We start from the raw sequence: 16,956 nt of genomic DNA, 5'->3' as shown, positions 1-16,956 counted from the left end.
CACTCTCAGTGTCTAGGGCAGTGATTTAAACAATCACAGCAGCTATGATTGTTCAAATGCAATCAGCAATAAGGGGAAAGCTAAGCAAATGGTATTGCATTGACCCAGTGGAATATAAGTACTCTGAGTAAGACATGCTTTCTGCCGATAACATGCATTTCACCTAGGAGAGAAGTTATGGCCTATATAAGTACGGTTTTAAAAACAAGGGAGTATATAATAAATGTCAGAAAGTAAATGTAAGTAATAGTTAACATTTGATAGACATTCATCTTGTGTCAGGTATTGTGCTGTTTCTCCATGTGCTTTAATCCATTTGGTCTTCACAACAAGCCGACGATATGGATATTGTTATTCCCATGTTCACAGTTAAGGCAACTGGGACACATAGAGGTGAAATAACTTGTCCGAAGTGACAGAGATAGTAAGTGGCAGATCTGGGATTTGAATTTAGATCACCTGACTCCAGAGGAACTGTGCCAAACTACTACCTATACTTCCTGTTAAAATAGGTTACGGGAATTCAGAAAGAAAGATACTTATCAGCTTGAAAGGTGGGAAGTGGAGATCATGGAAGAAAGAAATCTATGAACTCAAGAAAAGGGAGTGGGCTCCAGGTAGAAGAAACGGCATGAACAAAGACACAGAGGTGGAGAAGTTAGCACGTAATATATTACCGATCAGAGTTCCAATCATCAAAGATAATGGTGGCCCCTTAAATATAACTCACTACGCATCCTCCAAAATATTCTTCAGATCAGCAAGAAGATCAAATAAAACAACATATACAGTAAGCCGAGATTGCACCACTGCATTCCAGCCTGGGTGACAGAGTGAGACCCTGTCTCAAAAATAAAATAAAATAAAACAACATAAAACAGAAGCTGTCATCATAAAAGGAAAATAGAAAACATTACAAACTTTAAATTACTGTTAAGGCCGGGTACAGTAGCTCACACCTGTAATCCCAATACTTTGAGAGGCCGAGGTGGAAGGATTGCTTGAGCCCAGGAGTTTCAGACCAGCCTTGGCAACATAGCGAGACCCGCCCCTCTCACCACAACCCATCTCTACAAAAAATAAAAAAGTTAGCTGAGCATGGTGGCGGGAGCCTGTAGTACCAGCTACTCGAAAAGCTGAGGTGGAAAGATTGCTTGAGCCCAGGAGGTCAAAGCTGCAGTGAGATGTGTCCTGCCAGGCTGGGTGACAGAGCGAGACCTTGTCTCAAAAAAAAAAAAAAAAAAAAAAAAAAAATTCTGTTAAATAGAAAAATAAATACGAAATTCCAGCAAAATTATCTCTCAATCTCCCACAAGTCCTTGTGAAGAGTGAGCGGTGATAGAAGGGATGTGTGAAATAGAAAAGAGGGAAGCAAGGTGACCCAGAGTAAGCTAGGTTCACTCCCAGCAAGAGAAACTCCACTCTATGAAAAAAAGAAAGAGAGAGAGAGAGAAAGAAAGAAAGAAAGAAAGAAAGAAAGAAAGAAAGAAAGAAAGAAAGAAAGAAAGAAAGGAGACCTGGTGTATAGACAGAGCACTGACTACAAGGAAAGGATTAAAAGTCCATGAGTTGTCAGGTAGTGGTAAGAAAACGGCATTGCTTCTGGGAAAGAAAAGGATAAAAGGGAAGGAATGGGTGTCCTTTGGAGACTAAGCAGTGGTGGGCAACAGAAGCGAGAGGGAAATGCAAGATCCTACAAGGCAAAAGAGAACCTAAAATGAGAAGAATACATGATTCATGCCCAGTCTTATCAAAAAAAAAAAAAAACCTTTAAAGAAACTGCATTTCACTCAGTGACAGAAGAGGGCACTCTTAACCTAGAAATCTTGTTAACCATCCTAAACCAGCAATTCTGTCCTGGGAATTAACAGACAAAAGCAGTTTGTATTTTATATATATATACATATATAAAACATACATATATAATATACATATATAAAATATACATATATAGTATACATATAAAATAAAAGCAATGCAGCTTGTAAAAAGCTCTACATTTTTTTAAACCCACAAACTGGGGTGGAGGGGGAGTCCTATACATTAATAAACTGAAATAAGTATCCTCAAGCATTTGGGGATACGAAGAAAACTCCTTGAGTCAGAAATTTTAAAACTTCTTTTTTTCTTTTTTGAGATGAAGTCTCTTTCTGCTGCCCAGGCTGGAGTGCAGTGGCACGATCTCTGCTCACTGCAGCCTCTGCTCACTGAACCCTGCTGGGTTCAAGTGACTCTTCTGCCTCAGCCTCCTGAGTAGCTGGAATTACAGGTGTGCACCACCAAGCCTGGCTAATTTTTGTATCTTTAGTAGAGACGGGGTTTCACCATGTTGGCCAGGCTGGTCTTAACTCTTGACCTCAAGTGATCCGCTCACCTCGGCCTCCCAAAGTGCTGGGATTACAGGTAAGAGCCACTGAGCCAGGCCTAGGAAATTTAAAACTTAAAACATAAATGGACACAAAAAATAGGGAGGAAATGAAACAGGTGACTGAGTTCAGGAAAAAAAAATTAAAATACAAAATCACATTAGAAATAATAAAGACTAAATTTCATGGTGCCTAAAGAAGGGTAGATTGAATAAAAGGCATTGAAGAAATATAGGAAAACAACTGAAAATAATAAAAATGAGATCAAAAAGAAGTTAAAAGGGTCAAAAATAAAGTGAATGAAGTGGAATATAGGCAAAGATCCAACATATGTATAATTAAATTATCTGAAGAAGATAAACAAGCATGAAACAGAATTAGTGTTTAAAACTACAATTCAAGATAACTTTACAAGAATAAAGAGACCTGAGTAGAAATACTAAAGGGATACACTGGGTACCTGTGAAATCTGACCCACAACAATCAACCCCAAAATGTATCCAAGTAAAACTATTAGATTTTAAAGATAAAGGAAGAAATCCTCAGAGTCTTCACTCAAAGAAATAAACATAAGATCCAAGGGCAAAAGAATCAGGCTGCATCAGACTTCTCAAAAGCTACATAGAAAGCAAGGCAAGAAAAGAACTGAATCTTTTTAAGACACTCAAACCAAGAAAGTGTGAATTAAGATTTTTATATCTAGCCAAGCTACCTTTCGAATATCAAGGCTATACAGAAACAATTCTAAATATCCAAGAACTCAAGGAATACTGTGCTCTTAAGGAATCTACTAGAAAATGAGCTTCATCCAAGAGATAAACTGAGGAAACTTCAGTAAAAGGATTGGTGATAAGCATTTGCTGTATTCAATTGTAGCTCTAAGACAAAAATAAAGATGGGGCGAGGAGGAAGAGTGATATATAAATGCTATATGTTTTCATAAAGTAGAAATAATGCAACTGAAAAACTGAGAGGAAAAGGGATGCAGAAAAAGGAAAATAGAATAAACTAGTGGATTCAATAGTTGAATGTCATAAAGGCAATAAATGAATTAAAGTATGCCATTAAAAACTGTCAAACCAGGCCAGGTGCAGTGGCTCAGACCTGTTAACTCCAGCACCTTGGGAGGCCAAGGTAGGAGGATCACTTAAGGCCAGGAGTTCAGGACTAGCCTGGGCAATATAGGGAGAACCTGTCTCCACTAAAATAGAAAATGAAAATAACAAAATTAGCCAAGCGTGGTGGCTGTAGCCCCAGCTATTTGGGAGGCTGAGGTCGGAGGATCACTTGAGCCCAGGAGTTCAAGGCTGTTGTGAGCTATGATCATGCCACTGTACTTCAGCCTGGGAGTGAGACCACATCTCAAAAAACAAACAAACAAACAAACAAACAACAAACAAAAACTGACAAACCAGCTGAGTGTGGTGGTTCCCGCCTATAATCCCAGCACTTTGGGAGGCCAAAGGTGGGAGGATCACTTGAGGTCAGGAGTTTGAGACCAGCATGGGCAACAAAGAGAGACCTTGTCTCTACAAAAAGTTTTAAAATTAGCTGAGCACAGTGGCTTATGCCTCTAGTCCCAGCTACTCAGGAGGCTGAGACAAAAGGATCACTTGAGTCTGGGAAGTTGTGGCTACAGTGAGCTATGATCAATCCACTGCACTCCAGTCTGGGTAACAGGGTGAGATCCTGTCTTAAAAACAAACAAATAAACAAACAAACAAAAAACCTGACAAACCAGATGGTGAAAAGTTAAATGAGAAAACAGAAGAGAGGGCGTTTTTTAAAGGTATAAAGGTAACCACTGGAAAAATATAAACCTTCCTTTAAAAATTAATAAATAAAGCGAAGAAAATCCATCACACAGAGAAAGAAATGCAGAAAATATAACACAATACATATAGCAGTTGTAACATAAAATAATAGGATGGAGTTGAAACTATAAGAAAGTAAGCACTGCAATCTCTATATAAGACAAAGTAGAATTCAAATCAAAAAGCATTAAATATGACAAAGGACAACTTTTAATGCTAAAAGCCACAAGTCACAATGAAGATATAGTACAACCACCTTTGTAAAGCAAAAGAAAGTATAAGAAAGGATATAATAGTTATGAAAGCAGAAACTGGCCAGGTGCGGTGGCTCACACCTGTAATCCCAGCACTTTGGGAGGCCAAGGCGGGTGGATCACCTGAGGTCAGGAACAGCCTGACCAACATGGTGAAACCCCGTCTCTACTAAAAATACAAAAATTAGCTGGGCGTGGTGGTACATGCCTGTAGTCCCATCTACTCGGGAGGCTGAAGCAGGAGAATCGCTCGAACCCGGGAGGCGGAAGTTGCAGCGAGCTGAGATCACGCCACTGCACTCCAGCCTGGGTGACAGAGCAAGATTCCATCTCAAAAAAAAGAAAAGAAAAGAAAAGAAAAGAAAAGAAAGCAGAAATAATGATATAGAGCGAGAATCAAGAAGTTTTATCTATAAAGGGCCAGAGAAGTAAATATTTTAGGCTTTCCAGGCTGACAGTTCTGTCACAACTATTCAACTCTGCCTTTGTTCCAGTAAAACTATTTATGAAAACAGGTGACAGGCCAGATTTGTTCTGCAAGTCATAGTTTGTTAATCCCTGATATTGTGAGACAGAAAAAAAATAGTAGATCCAATTAATAAACCAAAATCTTAGAAAAACTAATAAAATAAACAAACCACTTAGCTAATTTAATCTAGAAAAGGGGCAGAAAATAAAGATAAAGGGAGAAATGATCACTGAGACAGAAGAAAATTCAAAAAGTTAAATGAAACTACTTTGCAGGTCAGTGTACAAATAAATTTTAAAACTTAGACGAAATAGGTAATTCCTTGCAAAATCTGGTTTGCCAAAATTGACTCCATTAGACAGAAAAAGCTTAAACCGACCAATTTCCATAGAAAAAAATTGAGAATGTCATCAAGGAATAACCCCATACAAAAGCCCCATACCCAAATCATTTCATAGAATTTGATGGATTCTACCAAATCATCCAAAATCAGATAGTCCAAATGCTATGTGAATTGTCCCAGGGCATAAATAATGAAGGAAACTTTACAAATTATTTTTATGAAGAAAGGAAAATACCAATGCTTAAACCTGATAAAGAGTGTCAAAAAAAATAGAGAAAAGTATAGACCAACATTACTTATAAATATTGGTGCAAAAATACTAAAGAAAATATTGGTGAACAGAATCTAACGCCACATACGACAATACACAATGACCAAGTGGGATATATTACAGGAAGGGGTAGAAGTGCAAGAAAGAGAAAAATTTGAAATTATATCAAATTTAAAAATTATAAGTAAATAAAAGTTGTTAAAATATCTTGTAGTTAGCTTTCCTTTGCATGGTACTAAGGAATATTTTAGACTAAAAAGTATGTGACCCTTTCTCTGATTTCAGCCTAGGAGAGAACAGTTTTGGAGTCTGTGTCTATACGCATGATTAGAAAATGAAGGTACTAAAAAGAATGAGATGAATCTATTGCCTTCAGAGCCACTTAGAACCCATTTAGCAGAGGGCTCCAATTCTAAGCAACTTATTCATCTTTACGAGTAAAGGTAATGGATATGGTCCCACTGAGCTGGATCTACAAGGTCACTATCTTATCTGTTAAAAGAACAAACATTTACTCTCTCCATACTTGGCACATTCAGATGATTGTATATTCCATGTAAAATATATGCCAATTTCTGGCTTGACCAACTACAAGTATGGGTTTCTCAGGCTAATGGTTTGTAAGAAAAGAAGGTAGACTTCAGGCATAACTCTTCAACCACAGAATACTGTTATAATATTTATCATTCTGTGGAAAAATATCAGAAACAACATTAAATGATTTATGGTCTTAATTATCTTTTGTTTGGACTTTAATTCTGTGAACAGGAATCCATTATGGGGGAAGTTTTATAAAGTCCACATAGATCTCAAATTATGCGTGCTGTTCAAAACCTGCAGCAGAAAGCCACCTTAAGAGTAATGGTTTTCTACCAGGGCTTTACTCCCTGGGAAGAGTGCTCTGTTCCTTCTCCTTGTAGGATTTTTTAAAACTTACCAACATTATTTTGGGAATATCTAAATGCATGCAATCTTCTGCTAAAAAGAACTGAATAAAAACATTCTTTTGTACATAAATAATAGCGGTTTTTAAATCTCTAATTAGAAGTAGCCTATATAGACAGTGGCTTTGCAAGCTAAATATTGTCGAAAAGAATGGCTATAAATCAACTATCCTGAAAGCAAAGTTACTATTGTATAACTGCTCTATAAATAGTGGTATCATCTTAGTTATCCTTGATTTACATTTGGGGAGCAGTTTATCTTAAAGAGGGTAACAAGATATAATATGGTTCAAAGCTGGGAGCTTTACTGTTATTTTATTGAAATTTTTCTTTAGACAAATTTGGTATCTGGTCAGAACAACTGTGAAATTTTTCAGGCTAAACACCTGTGACTATACTACAAGAAGAGGAATTTTGAGGGTTCAATCACCCATTCACTGGCAGAGCAGATTCAAACAATTCCCTTGGCTCAGCTCCCCAGGCTCAACCTTCCAGCAGAGGAGGGCAGCGTTCAATTCAAGCACAAGTCCTTGTTATTCAATTGGTGGCACAGAACAATTGCTCCCTGGGTACTTATAAGAGAAAACAGTTGCTAGCTCAGTGACACCAAACATTCATCAAATCTCAGTTGAGGGAAACAATATTTAGAAAACAATGCTTGAAAGAAATGGACTCCAGTCATACCTCCAAATAATCTAAATAACCTAATCCTACCCCTGAATCAAGCCAGATCAGCAAACAGCAGGCATTTCTAATGCATCTTTTCTGCCACTCTACACTGAATTGTGCTTTTCTGTGTTCAGGGGCAATATAAAAAAATAGCCTTATAAAATCCTCATAAAATGCTGCTCAGACACTGTCCTATTTATGAGACCCCCTGGAATCAGAAATTTCTAACTGATTCTTAATGTTGAAAAAGAATTGTGCTTCTGAAAAACACTGCTTCGTTGTAACATTATGGACAATGCAATGGTTCCCTTTCTGGCTGGATGGGAAAACTCAAACCTAAATTTTAGAGGCACTAATGAACAAGTAAATAGGTTATAAGGGCATGAATTATTCTTAACCTTATTCCTATATTTTTTATGTCTCTGTTTTTGTTTTCTTTCTTCTTTAGCCTAGACATCTAACCTATTATCTTTTATTTTATATACCCATGCAGGTCACTTAAAGTCTTTCCTAGAAATAAGACAGAATATAAATACTCTTTTGTTTTAAAAAATTCTACATTTAATAACAATGTAATGAATCACAATGGAAAAGATCAATAGATTTGACTGTATAGCAATCTAAAACTTTTATATGTCAAAAACATCGTAAACAAAATTGAAAGAAACCATAAAACAGAAGAAAGGCAACATAAATAATAATCAAAGAAGTCATGCTCTCAGTATATGAATAAACTATCTATGTCCATAAGAACACAAAATTTGATCAATAAATAAAATAATGATGGTAAATTAACCAAGAAATTTGGACAAATTTTTCCTTCAAAACAAATGAATTTGAAGGAACCTAAAAGTAATTTAAATTGCTTTCCTAACATAGACTCCTAGAACTATAATGGACCTTTCCTGTTCAAGATAATTACAGAGATCAGTGACCTTGCTTGAGTGTATTAAAGGTTGCTATTTACCCGTCTTTCCAATTCCATAAGGGAAAAGGCAATTTTGGCTTCTCCCTATTCCCTATATGTTAATCCTCAAGGAAGGAACAGTAAATATGTAATCTAATTGGTAGGAGACTGCCATTCCTTGAGTCACATTTCCAAGTAATAAGTTCATATATTACAGGTTGCCACCCAAACAAAAGGCAGACTTGCTCTCTGGGACCCGCCTGTGCACAGGTACAAGGAGCACTCTGGGTATCTCCGGTCTCCAAGAGGTAAGCACCCAGTGTCTGTCACCGCCCTTTCCTCTGCTTTTCGGCCTGAGACTGGGTGGGTAAGCCAGGCAAGGGTCCCTTACAGACCCAACTGCCCATATTTCCAGGGGGAATTCCAGCAAGTAGGAAGTTCCACTTGGCCACAATAGCTAAACCTCATCCTTCAATATAGCTTTTACCTGAAATTCAGTTTTGGAGGGAGTTCCTGGAAACTTGCCCAGATCAATAAAGTTGATCCTCTACTTGTCATTTATCTATCTGTTTGTCCTGTTAATCTCAGATGGAAAGGAGAGGTAAGATTCAGTATCTCCCTGCAAAAGACAGATATACTGACTGGGGCCTTGAGTATAAAGATAAGAGCTGCCACAGCGGAGCAAGGCACCATGACGGAATATGAGAGCTCCTGGTCTCTGCAGCTGGAATTCAGGAACAGATGAGGTAGGTAGATATCTGATTACCAGGAAAACTTTGCAAATCAGACAAAGCTCTAAGACATAGGCTTTTTAGGCAGGAGCAGATGGAATTATTTTAGCTACCACTTTTTTTTTATTTCAGTCTTTCTTTTCTTATTATGTCTCCACCTGCAAGAGCTTTGACATTGCCCAGAAGTAGCTAAGGTTTATGTGGTTAGAGCAATGCGACTCAAAATGTGGACTGACAATATCAATAAGGCCTGAAAGCTTGCTAGAAATGAAAATTTGCTCCCCTCCCCAAAGGCCTACTGAATCAGAACCTCTGGGATGGGGCCCAGGAACCAGTGTTTTCATAAGCTCTCCAGGTAATCATTACACTTGCTAAAGTTTAAGATGCACAAAGGGAGCAATGGTGGGAGGTTTTAAAGAGCATTTTGGGGAGCTAGATATTAGTAGACAACATTAGATTAGCTTGCCAAAATTCCATTTCTCTTTATATTGTTTGGAATTTCATCCAGGGCTAAGGAGAGAACTGCAGAAAGACTGGATCCACGGTTTCTCCACAGGCTGAGTTCACCCCCACACCAAGGGCTTTTAAATGGCCCTGGATGATCTGTTTCACAGAAACTCAGACTGGGGATTCTAGATAAGAAACTCTTTGGGGGCTAAAGTAGAAAAAAAAGTCCAGTGGAATTATTACAAACTCAAATGCTAAAAAGAAATAGCAAAAAGTGTATACCTAGAACTCTGTTCCTAGAAATGAGATTTTCCCCATCTCTGAAAATAGAATGAAATCAGTTTACAAAACAGGTTTTGGTCTTGCAGATAGGATAAGATTAGGGAGAAAGGATAAGATTAGGGGGAATGAAATAAAGTGAAGGAAATAACACTAAGAAGAAAATTTGAAATCATATTGGCCCAGTTAGAAAAATATGACAAGGAAAAGTTTTAAATAGGGGAGCTAGAATAGGCATTAATGAGAACTCTTCGTTTCTTCCTTAATAACTGGAACTGTGATACTCTATAGTCAAAGAAACGTGAACATGTTTAAAAAGAGAATGATCAGTGAATGATCAGTGTAGAATTCTTCAAGCATCACTAAGTGAGTTTCAAGGTGGCATTGTTTTTGTAAGATGGGGCAACAGGTATTGCACCGGCTATAAGGACATCTGCCTGGGAAATAGAGCTGTATTAAACAAGGTCCAGGGAGAATGAAAATTGATAAAGCCCAGGCCTGGGTTTAGGCTGAACTGAATAGAAAGAAATGCCTCCTAGTGAAAATGAAAGTGGGAAGAAGGTATTTTAACACTGGATGTTTATGGCAGGTCGAGAGCTCTGTGACATCATTCTTTCTCCACAGAGACCTCAGAGGCAGATTCCAAAGTAATATGTGAGGAGAACAAAAATCTAAGTCTGAAAACAAAAAGCAAATATAGAGAAGGAAAAATACTAAGAGCTAGCAAAAGGTATGAGTCCTACCTGGCAATAAAGAAGGAGCAGAAACAACTTAAATGGAAGGGTAAAGGCTTAGAGCTGAGCAGGACCTGCTAAGTAAGAATGTTCTCAGAGGGACCTTGAACATTGCAGGCTTATCTCTCTGATACAGAAAAGGAAGCGGGAGCAAGAAGAAGTGTTTCAGTTTCCATCAAAGAAGCACCGACCATTTAAGTCTTGGAAATTCAATTGCAAGAAGGTAGGACTTGGGCGAAATGCCACTAGCCCAGGGGGTTTCTTGGACCTCATCAGACCAGTGAAAGTTCAGGTTCTGGAAACCCAACAGCAGCTCACAGATCAGCTGAGGGTAATTCCCCATGGGAGACAAAAGGGAAAATCTCCTAACCAGGAAGTAGGACTCACAGGCAGACATTCAATAATAGGAGCCTGTGGAGTCCAGAACTAAAACAATTTGGGGGATCTTTCTGGGTTTAGAGAAATTCAGAGAAAAGAGTCAGAAATGGAGACAGGGAAGGAAGCATGCAAGATGATGCATTTCACTTGAAGAGTTTCCTGAGATAAATGTGGGGTGTCCTGCCCAGAAAGAAGGGAGACTCTTTCACTAAACAGATAAAGATCTTCAGCAATGGTGAAGCTTGGGTAGAAATAGGGCTCAAGGGAGCAACGAAAATGGAAAGGTTTTAATCTTTGGAACGGGCATCAAGAAAGACCTAGAGCCACCACTGCAAATGTCTAAAATTTTCAAGGAGAGTACAGTGTCAAAATGAATCCAACTACCCTGACGAGAAGACATTTCCCAATCTAAGTTTAAACTGACACGTGGTAGACTCCAGACTGCTTGGTAACCTACAGAGGCTGAACTATGGCATGCTATATTATACTTACTACTAGTAATTTAGGGAGGCAAAGGAGAAGGTAACAACAGGCTTCTTTCTGAACCTGACACCATGGGCCTCTCATTTATTATACTCATGCTAGAGTTTAGACCTCATCTCTCACCACTGTCCCCAGCTCTCTGCTCCAGCCATACTGGTTTCCATGACATTCCTAGAATATGCCAAGTATGTGCCTGCCTCAAAACCTCAGCATTTGCCAGTCTCCTATACACCAAAGGAGTAGCATCTATTACAAAACAAGATTCCTAGGTTTCAACAGCTAGAACACACTCTCCATTCAGCAGGACACTCTGGCCAAGACTCAGCAGAAAAGATGTAGGATAGAAAAAACTGGGGACTTCATGCCTTTACATTTTAGTTTATTTTACAAGGAGAGGTGGATTTATTTATTCTTATTTCTTTATCTGAGGAGATCTTGCTCTGTTGCCCAGGCTGAAGTGCAGTGGTGCAATCTCGGCTCCCTGCAGCCTCAACCTCCCAGGCTCAAGAGATCCTCCCACCTCAGCCTCCCAAGTAGCTGGGACCACAGGCGTATGCCACCACACCCAGCTAATTTGTGTATTGTTATAGAGACAGGGTTTTACTATGTTGCCCAGGCTGGTCTCAAACTCCTGAGCTCAAGCAATCCACCCACCTCGGCCTCCCATAGTGCTGGAATTAGACGTGAGCTACTGCACCCAGCTAGATTTTATTTACAGATTTTTATTTCTCTGAGAATTTAATAATTGGAGGGAATTCATATTCAATTTGTGAGCATTACTATGCAGCTGAAAATGTGTTGGGGGGTAGGTTTATGATGTCATGAGGTGCTCCTTGTGCAAACTCTGCTGATATAGACAGGACAAGGTGCCAGGCTCAATCTGATAAAAAACAGGATAAAAACTGAAGCCAGACACGGTGGCTCACACCTGTAATCCCAGCACTTTGGAAGGCTGAATCGGAAGACCTCACTTGAGGTCAGGAGTTCGAGAACAGCGTGGCCAACATGGTGAAACCCTATATCTACTAAAAATACAAAAATTAGCTGGGCATGGTGGTATGCGCCTGTAGTCCCAGCTACTCAGGAGGCTGAGGCAGGAGGATCGCTTGAGCCCAGGAGGTGGAGGTTACAGTGAGCCAAGATGGCACCTGGCCCTCCAGCCTGGGTGACAGAGCAAGACTCCATCTCAAAAAAAAAAAAAATTAATTTTCAGCCTCAGGTGCTACGTGGCTCTCATGAGTGTCTAACACATTTCAGAGTCTTTTTTTTTTTTTTTTTTGAGATGGAGTTTGGCTCTTGTTGCCCAAGCTGGAGTGCAATGGCGCAATCTCGGCTCACTGCAACCTCTGCCTCCCGGGTTCAGTGATTCTCTTGCCTCAGCCTCCCGAGTAGCTGGGATTACAGGCACACACCACCATGCCCAGCTATTTTTTGTATTTTTGGTAGAATCAGGGTTTCATCATGTTAGCCAGGCTAGTCTCGAACTCCTGACCTCAGGTGATCTGCCAGCCTCGGCCTCCCAAAGTGCTGGGATTACAGTCGTGAGCCACCGCACCCGGCCCAGAGTCTTCTAAATGCAAAGGCCAAACTGCCCACCCTGACCCACAAAGAGCAGAGGTGAATATCACAGAGAGGCTTCAGGGAGGTAGCAGCAGGACCTACCCTCTTCTGCTGCTTTCCTTCAAAGGGGCAGCCTCTTCTGGTTGCCCGTAAATTTGTCTGATAAACCCACAGGATTAAAGAACAAAAGAAATAGTAGTGATGGCTGCACCACAGCCATCCCACTAGGGGGAGCTGTGGAGTTAATACAGCTGGCACCTATGTGGCTTCCTCAAAAGGCTGCAAGGGAAGAATTTCTAAGGAGCCTGACCTTAATCAGGCCTCTGTTCTCTATGTCAAGTTAATTTGCTTATGCATGGCCCAGTCCTGAGGCTGTATTGCCTGCCAGTGCCTGACACTGTGGGACCCACGTTTCTGGTCTCCTGGAAGTTCGTTCTACTTGCCGATAATGAATACCCTTAGGGTTCAGTTGTCTTAAATTTGGGGTGAGATAAAATGCTTTATGGAATTCTCAATTTAGGACTCCCAGGGAGCTCTGAATAAATCAGTCTATCCTTGGTCTGTGCCCTCTATGAGCCAGTACCCTTCAGGGAAGGGGATAAGTGGTAAGATTCAGGCATCCTGAACCCCAGACGCAGCTAACAAAGTTTGTTAGAACTGGAACCCCTGTCTCTTGACTCCCAAACTAGCACTCTTATGCCCGCCCACACTGCTCAATTCACATAGGTAATTTGTCCTGAGGCACAAAAAAGAAAGACATCTACACCCACCTGCTGGGGGAGTTGCTATTGTTATTTGCACTGAGTGCCGCTTAGGAGATCTCAGCAGGGTCACATTCACCGTATAATCAGTCGTAGGGTACAGATCCAAACACACTACAGGCACTTGTTCCCTCGTTGTGAAGTTAAACGATGTTGCATGAGAAAAGTTAGCCAGATACCACCTCTGACCCAGAACGGTAAACTGTCATGAGATTAAAAGAAAGTGTTGCATTAGATTTTCCATTGACTAACAGGTGCCTAGATGATTAGCAAAATGGAGTTAAAACAAGAAAGTTCCTTTTATTTATACTTGCCCACTTAGAATTACTTTTGAGACAATAGCAAGCTAACCTGAGGAAGGACTTGACAAAGCTACCTTACCTGTCCTCACAATCAGGTATAGGACCAAGCTTAATATGCATAACTACATCTCAGATGAAGAAAATATTAGTCTATTCCAAAATAATCCCTTGATTATAACGCAAGTGAAAGAGATGACATTGGAGCTAATGGGCAAAATTATTTTTTTTCCTCCTTCCCTTCTGAATACTTCATTCTCTCTCTCTCTCTCTCTCTCTCTCTCTCTGTCTCTTTTCTGAGACAGGGTCTTGTTCTGTCACCCAGGCTGGAGTGCAGTGGCACAATCTTAGTTCACAGCAATCTCAAACTCCTGGACTGAAGTGATCCTCAGCCTCCCGAGTAGTTGGAACTACAGGCACGCGCCACCACACCTGGGTAATTATTTTTACAATTGATTTGTAAAGACAGGATCTTACTTTGTTGCCCAGGCTGGTCTCAAACTCTTGGCCTCAAGCCCACCTCAGCCTCCCAAAGTGCTGGGATTACAAGTGTGAGCCATTGCACCCAACCAAAATTCTTTTAATTTCTTTTCATTGTAAGAAATCCATGGACAAGCCTCATAGAACAGAGTACTTAAACTAGGTGGGTTCCTTAACCCTACCCATGGAAGAAAAAAAAAAACAAAAACATATGGGGACCACCCCAGATTATGCATTCAAAGCAAATGCCATGGTACTTCACTGGATCCTTCCTATTAGACCTCTGGTAAAAGGGCTTTTGATCCATGGAGTCATATCACACACTGTCACCTAACCATCCTCTACGCACTGCCAGCTCCAGCAGGGAATTATAGGGAAAAAACTTTCGTGAAGGTCCTATAAGTAATAAGATCAGCCCTTGATCAGTTAGGGTGCATTAGCTGGTGGAGACATATGCTCGGTGTTGCCACTGATGCTAGCACCATTGTCTATACCACCCTCAATCCCTCCTTATTCCCGTCAATCACTGACTCTTCTCTTATCAATTTTGACAGTCATCCAAGACCCTGACAGGTGGTTCATAAGGATTCTTCTCTCTCAAACTCTTTGAATTCTCTTGGATAACTTAAAGGTCCTTACAGATAAACCATCAAATGTTGGCCTCAGAGTTCTTTGAGCTCAATGCTATGAACTTCCTTCACTCCACTTCGGCCACCCATATCCATGGCCACAACCTAGACTATGCTATCGTCAGAGCTGCTCCTCCACGGTCTGGCAGTCCCCTATTCTTCTGGACCACTTACTAGTGAGGCATAATGTGTTCATGCGTGTTTAGGCAATACATCTATTTTCTTTAGCAAACCGCTTTTAAACATTGACTTTTTTCCAGTCAATTTAAAAGTGTTTCACATGTCACACAAATTAACCTTTATCTAATTTTTTTTTGTTGTTTTTTTAGACGGAGTCTTGCTCTGTCGCCCAGGCTGGAGTACAGTGGTGCGATCTTGGCTCACTGCAAGCTCCACCTCCCAGGTTTACACCATTCTCCTGCCTCAGCCTCCCGAGTAGCTGGGACTACAGGTGCCCGCCACCACGCCTGGCTAATTTTTTGTATTTTTAGTAGAGATGGGGTTTCACCATATTAGCCAGGATGGTCTCGATCTCCTGACCTCGTGATCCGCCCGCCTTGGCCTCCCAGAGTGCTGGGATTACAGGCGTGAGCCACCACGCCTGGCCAATTCCTACTTATTTTCTATGACTCAGTATAACAGTCTTTGCTTCTGGTTAAAAAAATTGTACCTGGCCTAGCAAGTGGCTCACACCTGTAATCCCAGCACTTTGGGAAGCCAAGGCAGCTGGATCACCTGAGGTCAGGTGTTTGAGACCAGCCTGGCCAACATGGCAAAACCCCGTCTTTACCAAAAATACAAAAATTAGCTGGGCATGGTGGGGCATGCCTGGAATCCCAGCTACTAGGGAGGCTGAGGCAGGAGAATTGCTTGAACCTGGGAGAGGGAGGCTGCAGTGAGCCAAGATCATGCCACTGTACTCCAGCCTGGACGACAGAGCAAGACTCCATCTCAAAAAAAACAAAAAAATTGTACCTGGACACACACACACACACACACACACACACACACAAATAAAATATCTATTTTTATACTTATTTACTTTTATTATTCCATTATTAATTTACTTTTTGTCAAAGCACTCATTATACCATATTGTAGTTGCCTATTTACCTATATATTTCTATCAGTTTGAATTGGAAACTTCCAAGTCCTAATATGTGATATACTTTTGGTAAATAGAATAAATTAATTAATTTTGGCCTGGGCGCGGTGGCTCACACCTGTAATCCCAGCACCTAGGGAGGCTGAGGCGGGTGGATCACTTGAGGTCAGGAGTTTGAGACCAGCCTAGCCAATATGGTGACACGACATCTCTAATAAAAATACAAAAATCAGCAGGGCATAGTGGTGCACACCTATAATCTCAGCTACTTGGGAGGCTGAGGCACGAGAGTTGCTTGAATTTGGAAGGTGGAGGTCGCAGTGAGCCAAGATCGCCTCCCTGCACTCCAACCTGGGTAACAGAGCAAGACTCGGTCTCAAAAAAGAAAAAAAAAATTTTTTTAATGTAATACTTACTGAGTTTGCTCTCTACCAGATGACTTGCTAGGCACTAAAAATGACACAAAATAAATCTCAGTTCCTGCCTGAATTTACTTACAATTTTACTGATGATGTTTAAGAAAAAATCAAGTTAAATGAGGGTCAATAGCCATCCAATGAGTTCCTTAAAATTCCATGCCCAGCTGGGCGTGGTGGCTCACGCCTGTAATCCTAGCACTTTGGGAGGCCGAGGAGGGCAGATCATCTGAGGCTGGGAGTTTGAGACCAGCCTGACCAACATGGAGAAACCCCATCTCTACTAAAAATACAAAATTAGCTGGGCGTGGTGGCTCATGCCTGCAATCCCAGCTACTCAGGAAGGCTGACGCAAGAGAATCGCTTGAACCCCGGAGGCAGAGATTGCAGTGAGCCGAGATCATGCCACTGCACTCCAGCCTGGGCAACAAGAGCAAAACTCAGTCTCAAAAAATAAAAATAAAAAATAAAAAAAATTCCATGCCCAAATGTGAATCTGATAGCAAAATAAGCTGTATTGTTTAATGCATTAAAATAAAATATAAGCTTGAAATGCCAGGCACAGAAAATGATAGCAAGTCACCAAATATAGTATCTTTCTTCAAGTTAGTACCTCA

General features: G+C 40.5%; 1 protein-coding gene across 14 annotated transcripts in view; it reads right to left on the bottom strand.

Moving 5' to 3' along the window:
* Positions 1–16,956, bottom strand: part of SUSD1 (sushi domain containing 1) — a 135,178-nt gene that overhangs the window by 44,425 nt on the left and 73,797 nt on the right. For all 14 annotated transcript variants that reach the window (XM_016961432.4, XM_016961435.4, XM_063788417.1 and 11 more), the window contains one exon: positions 13,420–13,612. In XM_016961432.4, the coding sequence (XP_016816921.1) occupies positions 13,420–13,612 (193 nt within the window). The remainder of the gene's footprint in view (positions 1–13,419; positions 13,613–16,956) is intronic.

Source organism: Pan troglodytes, chromosome 11 (genome assembly GCF_028858775.2).
Source record: "Pan troglodytes isolate AG18354 chromosome 11, NHGRI_mPanTro3-v2.0_pri, whole genome shotgun sequence".
NCBI lineage: Eukaryota > Metazoa > Chordata > Mammalia > Primates > Hominidae > Pan > Pan troglodytes.
The sequence above is the reverse complement of the archived record's forward strand: the minus strand, read 5'-3'. Positions and strand labels throughout refer to the sequence as shown.